Consider the following 16,371-nt stretch of genomic DNA (forward strand, 5'->3'; position numbering starts at 1 on the left):
TAATGACTCCTGATACAGGAACAGTTACTTCTTGAAGGTATACCTTTTATTTTGCTATAGTCAAAGCATAGCATCTAATACAAGCACAGTATATTACAAATGTTCCAGCAGTGATTTATACTTACTGCATTTTAGTTGTAATAGATGGAATTTTATTTCCCCAAATTGCTGCAGCTTGAAATTTTCACTTGATCAGTATCACCGTACAGGTATATTGTCTTCTAAGATGTTTGTGTTGTATTTGTAACAGCTCTGCTGCACTTTCTTGCAGTAACCTGCAGCTGCTTCTTTTCTCAATTTCATAGGCAGCAATGAAAAAAAAAAAAACCAACCTGTAAAAGGTACTAACATATATGTCACTTTACACTGTAAATACGAGATACAAATTCATTGTTAACACATCCTAGGGCAGTGGTGTTTTCTTTTTTGTTTTCTCTAATGTGCTTAAAGGTTTTTAAAATCTTTTGTGGCTTATGAAGCTGTTTTGTTGCTTGGGCTTTTTTAACTCCTTTACTGTGTTAGTTGATCTTGTCAGATTCCATTGCAAGGATGTTTCAAAACAGAATTCCTATTGCAAGGACCTCAATTTCAGATGAGTTGCCTCTGCCCAGGGGATAGGCTGCATGCGCAAAAGAGATCAATCTGATTGCAGGCTGGGCCTTAAATAAGGACTGCAAGATCAGGCATAAGATACTTAATGTTAGTTTTAAGTATTTTGGTGTATTTTCTCAGGTTGGATATGCAGGTACGGTAATCCCTATTGTGGAAAAGACACCAGCCTTATGACAAGTGCAAGAAGTTTCATGGCATTCTTTACATTTGAAAGAAAAAAACAGATAATCAGTATGGGAAAATATCAACTAACCAAAATACTGGCAACATGCAAGTACTGCATTCTTCTCCTACTGTGTAGGAGTGCAACATAATAATTCAAAATCTGTTTGTGATGTGCAACAGGAACTGTAAGAAGGTTAGCAAATCTTCTGCTGGTTGATTCATATGCAAATAGCCATGCAGAGTGCTGTTCAAATCCACTCTTCGTTACCTCTGGCACCTTCCGATGCTCTAGGTATATTTTGCCACACAGTAGCACAAGGTTGCCGTCATGAAGACACAGTGCCTTTGCCCTCCTGTTCGTAACAGAGTTGTTTGCAGTGCCATGTGTACCTTCGGACAGGTATCTAGGGGCACTCACCAGCAGCGCCATTCGGCAGATGGTTACCGAGCAGGCTGCTGCTGTTCTGCGGGTGGCAGGTTGTGCAGATGGCGGGAGCGAGCTGCTGCTGATCAACTCATTCATTCCTCTCCCCTGGCAAATGAATCCTGTGGGGTAGGTGGACATGTGAAGCCATGGCTCCATCTCAGTAACCATAAGTACTTTCCTTTAGTTTCAGAAGTGGAAGAACATTTATGGATTTAGTTATTTATTTAGTAATAACAAATCTAATAAATGTTTTAATATTCCAGATTTTAACAAGAACACCCCTCTTAACTGTTTGACAAGGTCTGTTTTATCAGCTTCTCAGACGAACTGCATTTCATATTGCTCCTGCTATTTCACAGCTTTTACAAACAATTACTCTGAATTTTCTTCAGGAATGTAACACGAGTTTAATAACATCATGATGTTAAAACCCTTTATCATGTCTTAAATTGTCTGTTATCTGATATGACACAAAAAAAGCACATTTTTCTTAACGTTGCCAAACCCTAATCACTAGAACTAACAAGTGTTTAATGAAATCAAGATATCACTATAAAAGAGAAAAAACAAAACAAACCAACCCAGATCATTGTTTCTAGTCACCTAAGTTTTTAGGAGGTTTTGGGTACATTTTTATTACAGTGAGTACAGAGCTTACAAAAAGCAGACATTTCTTGAAGGGAGCAGTCAAACCTAATTCTCATTGAATGCTTGTTTCCCAGTAAAATACCACTAATTCTAGCCAAGTTCCCAAGTTTCTTTCTGTCAGAACAATGCAAATGACATTTTCAAGAAAGAACGGAAGCCCTCATCTCACAGGGATTTATAGGAAAGACAAAGTCTCTTGCACTTGTGAATGTGAAAATTACATGTAGATACATATGATGATGCATTCTTAAATATTTACCAGCCTACTGATCTAGGATGAAAAAAAACTTGAACTAAACATTTTTTGTCTTTTTTACATTCTGATTCTTCTTCTGTCTCCTTTAAAAATAAGAAGTTGAATTCATAGTGTTTGTAAAGAGACTGGTAGGAACCTATGTGCTTTAAAAAAAAAAAAGTCATCCTTTGAGATTGAATGTAAACACAGTTAATTTGAAATATGGTTTTGCCTTAATGGTTTAAAAAAATAAAGTATTTTTAAAAGTGAATTTAATGCTGATCTTTTATTTCCAGGAAAGTAATTCACTGTAATGTCATGGTTTTGAGACAAACATACTTGTTACCCTCTGCTGGCTGCCTCCTGTAAGTTATCGAAAGCAGCTGCCAAGTCTTAACTGAGTCCCTCATTCAAGGACCATGCAAGCATGAATAATTTTTATGTACACAAAAGTAGTTCTGTTCTGCGCTCTTGTACAACCACTTATGATCTCAACTGATAGCTTGTGTAAATGTTTGCAGAATCAGAACCTGGGGAGTGCAGAGTGGTGGTGCACCTGGGAACGGTGATGCCCGTTGCGCCTTCCGCAATAGTACCAGTGGCGTGAACGCGTCTTTTGTGCTGCTCTACTGTAATTAAGAACATGAATGATTTTGCCTTAACCTGTTTTGCCTTAATTTGGTATACAAGGCCCTGCCTCAGAAGACACTTAGCTGCTTAACTTTATACCAAGGAGTAATCATGCTGATTTTTAGCAGTGAACAAGAGCAGATAAACAATCCCAGATTTTTTTGGGTTAGCATCAAGCATCTGTTAACAAACAGTATTAGGTATGTTTACTACATAATAAGATGTGTGTATTGCAAGGATCTTTTAAAAGCCAAATGATATCTGAAGCCTCTTTAAAGTGATAATGCTTACAGATTAACTGTTTGACACAACTTAAATTGGCAATGTGTGTGTAGCATATATACTTTACATATATATATATATCTCATTAGTTTGTCTGTTGATCCACTGTCCTGCTGTGCCCCTCCATTCTTATTGACTGTATGACCACCTTGAGACGCTGAATTCAGCAGCACTGTAGAGCACGGTGACATGTATGTGATGTGTAACATACTAATTTGATGAGCATGGCTTCAGTTAAACCAGTTGGGAGGATATGTTACAGATTGTTTTCTGTCAAGAATCTGGGGATTTATTAAGCTGGTAAAAGAGTGCCGAAATGAAAATCACAGCAGAGGGTAAGGAACCACATTTTTTCATCAGCTGTGCTCTGGAGTGGTGAAGGCCTGATTTTGAGCAGTAGAAAGTACTCGGATAATGTAATGAAACCAAATGTAAAGGCTCTGCGTATCTTGAAGATACCATGGCTGATAATTTGGTATTTGGTCTGTGAAATCACATATATCCCAAAACATTATGATACAGAGACCATAATGCCCATGTTCAATGGGAATATGAGAATGTGGAACAAGTAAGTTTTAACAGCTAGGCACAGGTAATAATCCTTTGTCATTCCAGGAGATACCAAATGGCATGTAGGGCAGCCTTCTTGCCCTAAAGCATGGACCAGAGATGACAGAACACATCTGATGACCCTGGGCTACTGAACCACTTTGTGGTACTTGCTGGAAGTATGCTTTGCTTCACCTAAAAGGTATGCATAACCAGGTAACTGTGAAGCAGAGGTATCCTTAACTCGGCTTTTTCTGTGTACTCGAGATGATAAATACATGAACTGTACTGGGCCAAATTAAAAATCCTGCAGTTACAGATTCTGTTTCCTCTTTGAGTCTACTCCCCCTCTGGTTCAACTTAGCAAGTACTCAAAGGTAGGGTCATTTCTGAGGCCTTTAAATGATTCTTCCGTCAGACAATGATGGCAAAGATAATGATTATGAATAAATGAGTTAAATGCATTTTTCTTAAAGGGCCCAGAGGAGGCTGAACAGGAGGGAAAGCAGAAGAAAGACACTAGATCCTTCCCAGCACATCAGTGGGTGCATCTCCCAGTCCCAAGATAGGCCTGCATGCCATACAGCCCAAAGGCACGTTCTCATTTCAATAGGAACTATCTAAAGCCAGGCTTTTAAAAACTACTTTCAAGCGAAGAGTTAAGATGCAACCTGCTGCAAACATTGTGAAATAGAGGAAATAAAATGTTTTAGAAAGGCATTTGCTGGTATAAACATAGAATGTGATCTCACGTAACTATGTTGCTTTTTCTCAGCTTGATTATAATGACTACAATTTTAAGATGGAAAAGTGCTGTGATTCTCTTTCTAGCATCTCTCACTCTTGTTACAGTTTGGGTTTTTAGCACGGGAAATGCCTGTTATTTCTACAGAGCAGACACACTACAACTTTTAAACTGGGGGGGGTCCTAACATGAAACTGAAATTTAATACCACCCATTCTAAATAAGTTGAATATCAATTACTCTGAAAGCATAGTCTCTTGTTACTGCAGAAAGGAATCTGAAATGTTGGCTTCCAATATGCATCTTTTTTTTTTGGCAATTAAAAATGTATATGTATTTTATGTCTTGAAGCACCTAGAGCTTGAAAAGTCCATTATTGCTCTTCTAGTAACTGCAAGAAATTCCAGTCCCCAATAGAAGACACCAATATACTGGGTTCAGTAAAAACATAAAGAAAGATCTTAGGATGTTAGAAAGTCCTGAAGAACTTAAAATAACTCCTTGAAATCATGTTGATTTATTTTAACAGATACATGGTTCACTCATTCTACTGAAATGATCAAGTTTAGATGTTGACATATGACAAATGATATGGACAGAAGAGTTGAGAAAAGGGGAGATGTTAACCAAGGCATTAACAGGTTCTGAAGCAATGACCAGCAAAAGCTTGAATAAATAAAATGATTTGGTGATTAGGGAGCATTTGAGACACATCTTTAAGGTGCGTGACTAAGAGGTTTCATATAAATGCCACCTAAATCTTCCTTGTAATTAAGACAAAGTCAACACAGGCAATTGTGAAGCTATTTTTTGAGCTAAACAAACTGCTGTTTCCCTAACAATTTTATATCCTTTTTTGACTGAACCTATGTTTCTGAAATCCCTATTCTAGCTGCAGCTAAAGTGCTCAGTTCAGGAAAGAATTGAGCTTATTAATGAAACTTTTTAATTTCCGGATTAACTGGTGTGAAAGTGAAAAGGGAGTCACCTCCACTTGTAAAGCGTGAACTAGAAGTATTAAGGGTCCTTAATACTTCCCTATTGCTGTATTGACATGGACCGAAAGATTGAGTGGAAAGTGACTGCAAATGCAAGTGACTTAGAAGTATCTTTTTAAAAATTTTTAAAAATTATATTAACATTTTATTATAAGAGCACCTACCTTCAGAAGTCTTACTGCTGTGATAGTACTGAGATTATAATCTTGAAGAATCTAGATATTTCTATGGGTACCTGTGACATTTTCTGATAATAGTTTTATTTTAGACTTAAAAATAAAGCTTTGAACTTCTTGCCTACAGTAATCTTAACAGGACAGCACTGTCACGTTAACAATTGGTATATAGTGACTCTCTTGGCTGTAACTGACTTAAACCAAATCAATCTGTCTCAGATTTTCATAACACTGTAGAAGCATCAAGAATTTAAAAAAAATGTGAAAATTTGGACATTGTTCCTATACTTTACTCTGTTTAGTTTTTTACTACATGCTTTTTACATGGTGACAACAGGCTCATCTGCCTTTCTTTCTGGCTCTTCAGCACTTTAAGTCTGTACTGCTGGCACTGCAGCCGCTGCATGACGACGTTTGAAGCCAAGCCATTTGTAAGGAAATGTTTTACTGTGTTCTGAAGTAGCGATGTCACTTCTTTAAAAGGAGCAACATGATAGACTCCAAAAGGAGAGAGGGGAAACCCCAGCCAAAGAACTGTCTCTCTTGGTCCTTCAGTATTTATGTTCTTGTGTCCGTTTTTTTACAGGGGACAGATTTTTGTTGGGGCTTCCTTTTATCCATATCTTCTTGTATTTCCAATGGAAAGGCCTTTAGGTTTTCAGTCACACAGGGGAGACAGAACCTTTTGGAGTAGAACAGACTACATTCCTGTAAAGAAAATAACATTATTAGCAGGATACACAAAATGGAACTGCTTAAGTTCCAGTCTCATTAAACCACATTTATATTTAAAATTCTTCTAAATTAAATTCTTCTTCTAGGCTGAAATATTCCGTCAATTTTGCTTGTTTCTATTCAATAATTCTAATAGCTGGTTAGAGCTAACTGGGTTTAAAATAAAAACTGGGTCCGTAACAATCGCTAACCAAAACAACTATCATGTTGCCATAAGAAATGGCCTTCATCAGCTCACTGCTCCAGAGAACAGTTACACATTTCTTTACAACTGGCTTGTCCTTCAAGCATCATTCATGGTTCTCCTGGCACGATCACTAAATTCCAAACAGGATTTAACAAGTATGCTGGAGCTGGTGTTGCTGATGGATTATTCTTGGAGAGTTAAACATGAACAAAGGCATGAGTACAGATGAATTGGGACATCTTTCTGAGTGTAATGGATTCCATGGGTTTTACTTAAATAGCAAAGTTTTCCTCTGAAATTAAATTTTCATTTAGCTTATGAAGATTTCTCCCTCCTAGGAGGGTCTTCCAAGTTCCTGCACTGGCACGTGAGACTTGAAGTTTCCGAAGGCTCTTTCTCACCAGTGTCCACAAAAATGGCCTAAAGGCCAACATAAGCACAATAAACGTAGGCCAGGGGCTGTAGACTCTCACAGACTTCAGCTGCATCTTTTTCCATGACTCCCCAAAAACCTACTCTTCTTTCTGTTAATCTGTGTGCTTGTATTGCCCTAGGACATTACTAAAAAATATAAATATTATATCAATATCATAGAGGTGTCCAATAACCAGAATAGCTAAATGAATGTAATTCGGCTGAGACAATTCAACTGAGATTTCATCCATTAACCACCTTTGCCTTTAATAAACCGTCCTTGGTGATTAAAACCTAAAAACATACATAGTACTAAAACTGAGCTGATGTGTCTTCTCTGAATTTTTGATGGCAAAGTATAAAAGCTGTTGTGCACAAATAAAGTATCTTCCCTGCCCTTAAAATGGAATGACACTATGACCTGACATGTTTTGTTCACATTTGATTTGCTTAGCAAGTGTTACAGACTCAGCATTTACTTCTCACCCAGTTAGCTCTAACGAGATGTTAGTGATTGATAGGAAGAAGCAAAACTGATGGAATACTTTAACCTATTTGTAATATGGAGTTTGGACAACTGGAAGAGATGCTTATTAATGTATTACTCCTTTGCCCTGTGGCAAGACTGAGGTCCATGGTTCTCCTGGCATGCTGATCACTAAATTCCAAATAGGATTTAATGGGTAAGCTGGAGCTGGTGTTACTGATGGATTATTCTCAGGGATTTAAGCATGAATAAAGATATCAGTTCAGATGGATCAGGACATCTTTTGGGGAGTAATGGATTCCATGTGTTTCACCTAAATAGCAAAGTTTTCCTCTTGCCATGGTCAGCTGCGGATGGCCTTTCTCTGCAGGCTTGGCTTGCATGTTCCTGTGTTTCCATTCTTGCTTATTTCCTGTCACTATCTGGACTTCAGCAGTAGACTGAAGCACTGGCACTGACTGCCAGGCTTGTTCATATTCAGAGCTACTGTGAGGCCTTGGTCTCTGAAAAGCCCTGAAACGGGATTTCAGTTGCACAACCTCCAGAGCCCATTGTTTTTTGTCTCTTGGTATCCTTAATACTTTAAGCAGCCAATTAAAAAGGGAAGATTAGAGTTTAATGGCTGTGCTATTCTTGTTTGCATTGCAAAATGGCGCACAGCTCCCCCCACCTCCAAGTTAAGTTCATGGCTGGCTCCACAGTGATGGACACTGCACCACCGGGCAACGGCAGAGGAAGGGAGAGGCTTTTCACCCTTTATGCAGATGGGGAACTCTGATGTTAAAACGCAGATACACAGGTGCTCAAGTTGTATTCTTTTAGCTGAAATGAGTTGCCAACTTTTGCTGATTTTGGCCAATGGGAGTTAGGCAAATCATGAACACGAACCACTGCCCATCTGAGTGCTGGCTCCACGTACCCTTAGCCCTCTTCTCTGAGTTGTGGGATTATTCAGCCTAGCAGTTATTTTAAAGCCCTACAAATTACATTTGTTATGTATAGTCAAGCCCTTCTTTGACCATTATTCTGATAGGGTTCTGTGTTTAATTGGATAATTCTTTAATATGTTTCACCCTTTCCATGACCCAGGCAGGAAGGGTCTATTTTAATTTCAAACTTAATAGTCCACTTCAGGCAAAACTGAGCTGCCAAAGCATGCTGCCAGAGTTTATTTCTGTTTCCACATGGATCATGTTTGAAAGTAACATATACAGTGATAGTATCTTTACCACCCTTGTAAAGGAAACTCTATGTAAAGGAAAGGTTCTGCTTAACCATGTCCAGGATTGACCCTGCATGACTAGAAGTTGTGTGGAAAGTAGCTGCAGTATTACGTGTATCACTTAATACCTACAGTCATGTCCAAGGTCAGTGTTTAGTCAGTTCTGCTGTGGTGAGCAGTAAGGGATGAAACTTGCTGCCTTTCCTCCTTGCTTCTCCAAAAGCCACGTCCTTTCTTCTCCTATGTTTAGTAAGTGTTGCAATAAAAAAAGACACAATGGTTTTAAATTACTAATATAGTCAGATTCATAATTTCCTCTCCCCTTTTCTGAAAGGGAAACAGGAAGAAGGGCACTTGACCTTCCTAAGGACTTTTAAAAGCATTTTTATTATCTTCCTTTTTGTGGGGTTTCGACATGTTTTAAGACATTGCAGATAATAATTTGAATTATTTCTGGTTGGACCAGAAATTATGGCACTTATCAATACACTGTGCTAAAGCTCGGTTCAGTAGGGTGACTGGAATAAAATACCTGAGTGAGATTTAAGAGAATATTTGAAAAAGTGAGTTTGTGAGCACTATACAGAATGGTTGCTAAATCTTGACTTTTCTTGGCAGCGCAACTGTAAGGCATTACACTTCAGCTATCATGGGTTGTTTCACGAAAAGCCTAAAATTTGATCTGTATCTAAGCCTCCTTAGATATAAAAGCTAGCAAACTAAATCCAATCCCTTTGCCAAATCTAAGGTGAAAAAAGTCTTAATTTTGCCACAAGTTAGTCTAGTACTATTTTGAATTAATATAAAAATGAAAGCAACCTGTCACTGAAAACTTTCCATCAAATTGGTCCAGCTTCTTTGTCAAAGAAGCCCAAGAAAGTATGATTTTCTTGCTTCAATTCTTATAACATTATGGAAACAGTGTAGGGCTGAGTTGATCTACTTGGGTCAAGAACAAGTAGGAACCAAAACCAATCCATGGAGATATTATCCTAACTTCATCTCTCTCTACTGCCTTGGCTAAGTTTTGACTTCTCTGGATTCTAATTCTCCCTACATGAAAGAGGAATAGTATGTGTTTACCTACTTTGTGGTGTGGGTGTTTAAAGCACTAATTATCATTTCTGCAGATCTCTTTCAATGTTACCTAAGCAGTATTGCCAAATACATTTTGAAACCATAGTCATATGTGTGATTCACTAACTGGCCTGGCGAGTTTGGTAAGAAATTTATTCTCAATTATTTACAATCAAGGTTTTGGTTAAAGTGATACCATCAGGAGAATCTTGGAGACTCAGATAATAACAAGTAAATGGTTGACATAGTTCCACAATAGCCAAAATAGGAAGGAATGTCAAAAAGATTAGAAGAGGCTTCTATTGGCTCACTGCTAATATCCTCTTACATTGTTATGCCCTAGATTAACTGAAACAGTTATTAAATCTTTTAAAAGAAAAAGCCCCACCTTCATTCAGAAATGCCCACTCTGTTGAAAGATACGGAGATGCTGAAACTCTGTATTTCTGACAGATTTAACTGCCAGACTTGGACATATCCATGGAATCCTTCATAAGCTTAAGACACTTCATTTGGGAATGAAAATAGCTAAATGTGCTCAAGTTTCCCAAAATGTGTCTGAGGTGCTAATCTCTGCTGTTTAAAAAGGAGGAATAAACATGACATGTCAGGGCAGGAATCAAGCTCATAAGCCCAAACTATCTGAGTAGCTGCACTTGCCTTTTCCTGTGGCTGTGTGTGGGAGTGCATCAACTACCAGCCAAGACCGAGCCACTGTCACTAGGAAGATCTTGCTCACATGTGAGTTTTGCCTTCACACAACTGTCTTGAACTACTTGGCTCCGGAAACTTAATCCCAGCTCACTGACATCAGAGATCACTGGCACTTATCTGACTCCCATGTAGTCCTCAGGTAGTTCCAAAAAGGAAAAAAAAAAAAAAAAAAAATCTCCGTTGCAATCTCTAGCCTGACCTTTTGGTGATTTTCATTCATTTAAATGACAGAAGAGACTTCAGAAACAGGAAACAAATGTAATCAGGAGAAAAGTGTTATCACACACTCTTCTTAGGACAGTGGGCCAAATCCATCCTTGGTGCTAACTCCTGCAAATCCGAATAGCAGCTAAACTTGTCCAGGTGTGCCAGTTTCCTTTCGGCTGTGTCTGTCCAACCCTCTAAATTTTGTCAGTGTAATTTGACCCTTTGTTTGTGGGGCACTGGCATATGAGCTGTCTCAGTTGCGCACACAGTTCCACCTCATGCTCTGAAGAGGCCAGAAGTGTTACTCTGTCCCACCAGAACTATAACTGGCCACCAAACATCATGGAAAAAAATTCCACATCTTCACAAAGTCTTAAACAGGTCTGTCTGTTTCAAAACTCCTGTAAGGATCATGTCACTAGAGCTTACCCCTAACAGCTGCAATTAGAGAACGGACTGAAAAGGTTGAATTTGACAACTGCTAAAGATGACACTTAAGACCAAAGCGTGCTCTCACACATACTATTAGCTGCACTCTAGATTTAAGCATGTTACTCTAGGATAGCAAATGATCACTTTGAAGGCCAGGATCTGGCTGCTATTAGGGCAATGGTGTCTGGTATAACAAATACCTGCCGTTGTCCATGTAAACACTGCATGAGTCCTGAGCCTCTTTCAACCACAAAACTGGCTTGCCAAGGGAAAGGAGTAGAACCTAAGTTTTCTCAATTCACTGTACTGCCTCAGCGAAGCACACTACAGCCTCCGGACACTGATAATTGTGTAATAACTTGTCTTCATTTTTGCTTTGAACTCACAGCAAACAAAGGGACCAGTTCTGCACTGAGGAGAAGGAATTAAGACAACTGTAATTTTACACCACCTTTCTGGACTATGCTCAGATTTCATAGCTTTAAGGTTGCCTACCAGCTGCTACTCAAGTTCATTCTTCTTTAGAGAACTATCACAGCATTGCACAACTCCCTTCCTTGTTCACTTTCTACATTAGCTTTTACAAATAGGATGGCAGCCCTGTGCTGTGGATGCAAACCTAACAATCCATTGATGTTCATATTCCCTTTACAGAAAAAAAACCCTGCTATTGGTATAGTATGATCTACTGAACCTTAAAGGTCTTGAAGTGATTCTCCCTTGCATTTTTTTTTTGTGCTGAGAAAGTGAAAAAGAGCACTCTTTGTGTTTGTGAGGCTGGACTGTGCTCATCTGTAAATAGGACACTTAAAGTTGCTGATCATTTTCGTTTAATACAAATAACTTTATCTAGGGGAATCAAAAAGAACATACAATTGGCTTGCCTTAAAAATAGGCTGTTCGGGTTTTTGCTGTTTGGTCTTTCTGTCACAGGTCACCAGGACTGGAAGAAAAATAAATGATTGAAGAAGCTCGTTTTGCTTGTTACTTACTGTACCAACACACACTGATCTCCTACACAAACTGCAATGAGACCCAAGGATGAGGAATTTGTCCTTGTCAGGGGTGAAAGGATCCTTCATGACATAGCTTTCTTCCAAAAGCCTGTAAGAGAATAATTTCAGGCTTTTAAGGGTAGATTTCACAGAAGGGGAGAGTTGAAATGGACATATTGTGGAGGCCAAAAAGGTATCAGACCATTCTACTTGATTTGCTTGGCCTGGTGTTGTACATGAGGCAATGTAGCAGCTATGCAGCTCCCTTCTTCTTCAAAACCAACACTGTGGCTGCCTTCAGTCTTCCAAAATTAGGGCAATGGATGATCATCTCAGTGTTGTCTTACTAGGTTTTTCTCAGGGCTCTACCTTAAAGTATCTTTTATTTTCCATTTTTATGACAGGCACTCCTTAGCATGGCCAACTTCAGTACCTTGTCAAGTTTCACTTCATTTGAACAGCTTTTAATTAGAAGTTCTCTTCCAAAGCTGTGAGCACGTGAGTATAAAATAAAAATATTTTACTGCTCTTGGTAAAGTCATTGATGTAAAGCTAAGGTTCCCACCTCTTGAAAGCAGAAGCTACTAATACAGAGCATTACGATGACCTGAAATATGCTTACTTTATGTCAGAGACTGTACTGTTTGCTTCAGGGTATTAAGGGAGTGCATTTATTAATAATTTGGCAACCTGATTGGGAAAGACTATGGCCTTATTCTTCCTGGGAGCTCCAGGTAAAATATTACAGAAGTCAGTTGGGTGTCTGTCTGCACAGGGCACCCTGCAAGGATGGCTTATTCTTGGACTTAAATCAAACCTGGATTCTGTAGTAAAATGGAGCACAATACATATTTAAAAGCTATTAACTCATACTGCCTTCTCCTTGTCTACATACATACACACACGCACACACATATACGTGCATTTATGAGTGTATTCCTTTTTCCCTTTCCTCTCTACTCAAACAGAAAAATGGTATGGCTCAAGCCTTCCACTGTTAGGAAAGATCAGGCATCTTAACACAGCAGATCACCTTGTCAACAAGTCTCTTAGTGTACAAAGACTGGATTACCTTTGCAAGGCTCCTCTTGCAAGATTCACAGTCTTAATGTAGTCATCATCAGTGCAGAGACCTGACCATTGTACAAGCCTTCATGTTTGGCATATGTTCCTGCAGCACTGCATTTAGCATATGTGAGCAGACCAAAAAGTAAGCCAATAAAGATAGTGTGTAAAGCTATTTCTTATATGCATGTACAGAAGTGCTATGCTTCAGCATTATTCATTTGCTTTTTGAATCCCAACAATCCAAATAAAGCTGAGATGTTAACACTGAGCTTGGATAACCTAAAGTTAAGATTCATGTTCAGCTTTGACTCAGACTCTTTATGAATGGACCTGATCAAACGTGGGGCATTGCTCTGCTGAGTAAAAGAGGGAAAACCGGCAGCATCATGGAATTTAAAATACAGCTGCCCAAGGAAAACAGATCTGATCTCAGCCCAAGCAGATGGTGATCAACAGCTGTTTCCATTATATAAGCAACTGAGTGGTCTCAGTGAGGTGAAATGCCGAGTAAATGTCTAACTTCCAGTTCCAGTGAGTTCCTGACCATGTTTGCCTGATAGGTTTGTTGACTGGGATGGCCTCAAGAGAGCTACTCATACATTTAAAGCTAAGTGCTTTGTGTTATGGGGAGTTTAATGTCTGCACACAGAGTTGTAACCGTATAGCTTCTCGTCAAACTATCCCTACTTGGCAGAGATGGAAAAGGCTTCAGTCTCCTAAAATGTAAATATGTACTAAATTTCCACAGACTTTAATGTCATACAATCTGCCAAAGAACTGCCTAATTCATGCAAAAAAGCATTGCTGTTCAAAACTCCTTGTCATGTCAAACAGCTCTTAAAAAGTGTTTTTACCATATGTATTTAATTCATGCTGTGTTTACATGTTGCCCAGCTGACACAGCTGTGAGGAAAGGGCTATTCTCAGAAATGCTAGGCTGACAGTCAACAGTACTCTAGTAAAAAAATTACAGTATAGGTAAGTAGTAGGGTGGCCAGTGGGGTTAGAAAATAGGTTAAATACAAATCTTTGCATGGTATTGAAGCAGGACAGGAAAGCTGATTTTTGTCTTTACTATGAATGCTAGCAATTTTTAACATTTCTTCCCTTCGGAAAAAGAAGGCCACTTTAAGTACCAAGCCCCATGTTCCAGGGCAGGATGGCATGTTACTGGGTTCATGCAGTGCACATCACTCCACAATACAAGGCTTCTAATGCTCATAGCATAAATAAAGTCTGTAATATGAAAGACTGTACTTACACAATAGAGCGTGTATTTGGTGGCTTCTGCCCATAGTAGGTGTATGGAGCTGTTAAACCACACAGCTGACATGTGAACTCTCCTGTAAGTTGAGCTTCTTTGTAAGCATCCATTTTTAAGCTACCTACAAGAACATAAAAATCTTTTAGCTCCAAAGTGCAGTACTGGGAACATGCCTACAAGAAGATTAAACTGATGTGGGACATCTGGCTATACGCATTAGAATCCAATGGAAAACCGACTATTGCAAAACTTGATTAGTAAATCTTTTCTCCTAAATCAAGTTGGTTTCCCAATGTCCCAGTTAAATTTCCAAATTCCTTAGACTGGTTCCTAGGAGCCTAACTATAAAAGTTCACTTATTAATTTCAAACTTGATCGATAGAAGAATTTAGGTAACAAAGTGTATGCTTGTGACTGGAAAACCCTTTGCTCAATCAAGGCCTACGCACCCAAAGCACTTCCCAGGAAATGACTCCACATCTGCTGTGCAGAATCCCAATGCAGTTCTGCAATGCCTGTCTCCTCTCACAAACTGCAAATGGAGCTGTGAAAGGGCTTGGGACCCTGCTCAGGAGGCAGGTACCAGAAAGGTAGGTGTTGCAATGATCTATTATGTCTTTTTCTTTGCTTCTGGTTCACCTTAAAATAGAGTTTTGGGAACTTAGCCCTGTCTCCTTGTTCTTATCTGGCTTCCTATGGAAATGAGGCTGACATAATCACCTTGTGCCTAGATAGAGTGTTGGCCCATTCAAGCCATGCAGCACAGAGGAGGAGGTACCCTCAAAAAACTTTAGAACCTGTAACTCTTTTGAAAATAGGCAGAAGAGGGAGACCTTACTTTATCCTCATGGAGGATACACATATATTTCTATAAATCAGAGATTTATATTTCTATAAATCTGCACGTAGGAAAGCTATTGTCCATCTGTCTGAAAGACTTCAGACACCCATTACAAAGGTGTAGTTATTAGTCACGAGATATAATAATATGTAGGAAGTGGTGCTTCATCAGCTCTGGTGCTTACAAGTTGACTTGTTTAAAACCTTAGCCATTGATTTACATTTGGGAGCTTATCCTTCACTGATACCACTTTAGCTGAGAGTCACACCCCGAGTTTTTCAGAAAGCATGGTGTGGCAAGTGTGCTTTTAGGACTGATTTTGGTATGTATGCACAATCAAACATACCAAACACAGTTAACCACATGCATGCCCCAAAATTGCACCAATCCATGAATGAAATTTGATCACTTGTTTGCAAATTGGATATCTTTGCTCACCCGCACCATTTTCTTGAACAGACATTCGTAACAGCAGTTAGCAAGAAAACTCGAGCTTTTAGCTAAAAGCCCTCACACTTTTCATTGGCATGCATTTTTCTGCTGCAAGCCTGTCAGCTTTTTTAAGTGAAGCGGAGCTGGCATCAAGTTGTTAGGAGAATGACCACTAGGAGCTTGGATTTGGGCAATATTTCAGCAGTTAGGTTGTGCGTGCTCATAGCTGAGCAGACATACAGCCTGCCAAAGGACAGCACGTCATTCCCACTCTTCTAGCTTTGCAGCCATACCCTTCCCCTGCAGAGCTGATTCCGTTCACTAAGGCCATGTCTCTGTTTATGTTTTAGCTCAGCTCAGGGGTTTTTTTTTTTGGGAACAAATTGCCTGACTGTCCCCACTTAACACACTTGGTTTGCATTGTGGAACAGTCTTAAAGCACACAAAGCAGGCAGTTTCAGATGAAACTAAGCTGAAAGATGTGCTCTAGAAGCACACCTAACACACTCCAACCTGAATGCCCAACTAATAGCTCTTCAGTCTACAGGCTAGGAGAAGAGGTAGTCTGAAACATCCCAAAACATAGAGAAGTGGGCAGCCGGTATTCAACATCAAAGGCCTTTGTCTATGGTTTCACTCTTGCTGTATCACAGTAGTTACTAATTTAGTAACAAATAAAAGAACTACCTTTTTTCTTCCAATGCCTTTTTTCTCTTGTTTTAGGAGCTAAATTGGCTTGCAGAAGAATCCAACAAGTGCTAACAGTAATACAAGGTGAGAGGCAAAGCTGCACAGCCAGGAAAAACGGGGGGGGGGGGGGGGGGGGGAA

The 16,371-nt window shown here is 39.2% G+C and overlaps 1 protein-coding gene across 1 annotated transcript; it reads right to left on the reverse strand.

Moving 5' to 3' along the window:
• Nucleotides 1–6,025: 6,025 nt before the first annotated feature.
• Nucleotides 6,026–14,379, reverse strand: CDPF1 (cysteine-rich, DPF motif domain containing 1). Its single transcript, XM_010077960.1, has 3 exons — nucleotides 14,267–14,379; nucleotides 11,935–12,046; nucleotides 6,026–6,175 (listed from the first exon to the last, which is right to left on the reverse strand). Exons 1-3 carry the CDS (start codon nucleotides 14,377–14,379, stop codon nucleotides 6,026–6,028), a joined length of 375 nt encoding a protein of 124 aa, XP_010076262.1.
• Between the last annotated feature and the right edge of the window lie 1,992 nt (nucleotides 14,380–16,371).

The sequence above is a fragment of the Pterocles gutturalis genome, unplaced genomic scaffold (genome assembly GCF_000699245.1).
Source record: "Pterocles gutturalis isolate BGI_N339 unplaced genomic scaffold, ASM69924v1 scaffold20723, whole genome shotgun sequence".
Lineage (NCBI taxonomy): Eukaryota > Metazoa > Chordata > Aves > Pterocliformes > Pteroclidae > Pterocles > Pterocles gutturalis.

Bases quoted from the DNA above. Each gene is read 5' to 3' on its own strand.
- CDPF1 (XM_010077960.1), bottom strand. From the start codon at position 14,379: ATGGATGCTTACAAAGAAGCTCAACTTACAGGAGAGTTCACATGTCAG. The intron at 12,047-14,266 runs GTAAGTACAGTC...ATTCTCTTACAG, and splicing joins CCAAATACACGCTCTATTGT to GCTTTTGGAAGAAAGCTATG. The intron at 6,176-11,934 runs GTAAGTAACAAG...TTTTCTTTACAG, and splicing joins GATCAGTGTGTGTTGGTACA to GAATGTAGTCTGTTCTACTC.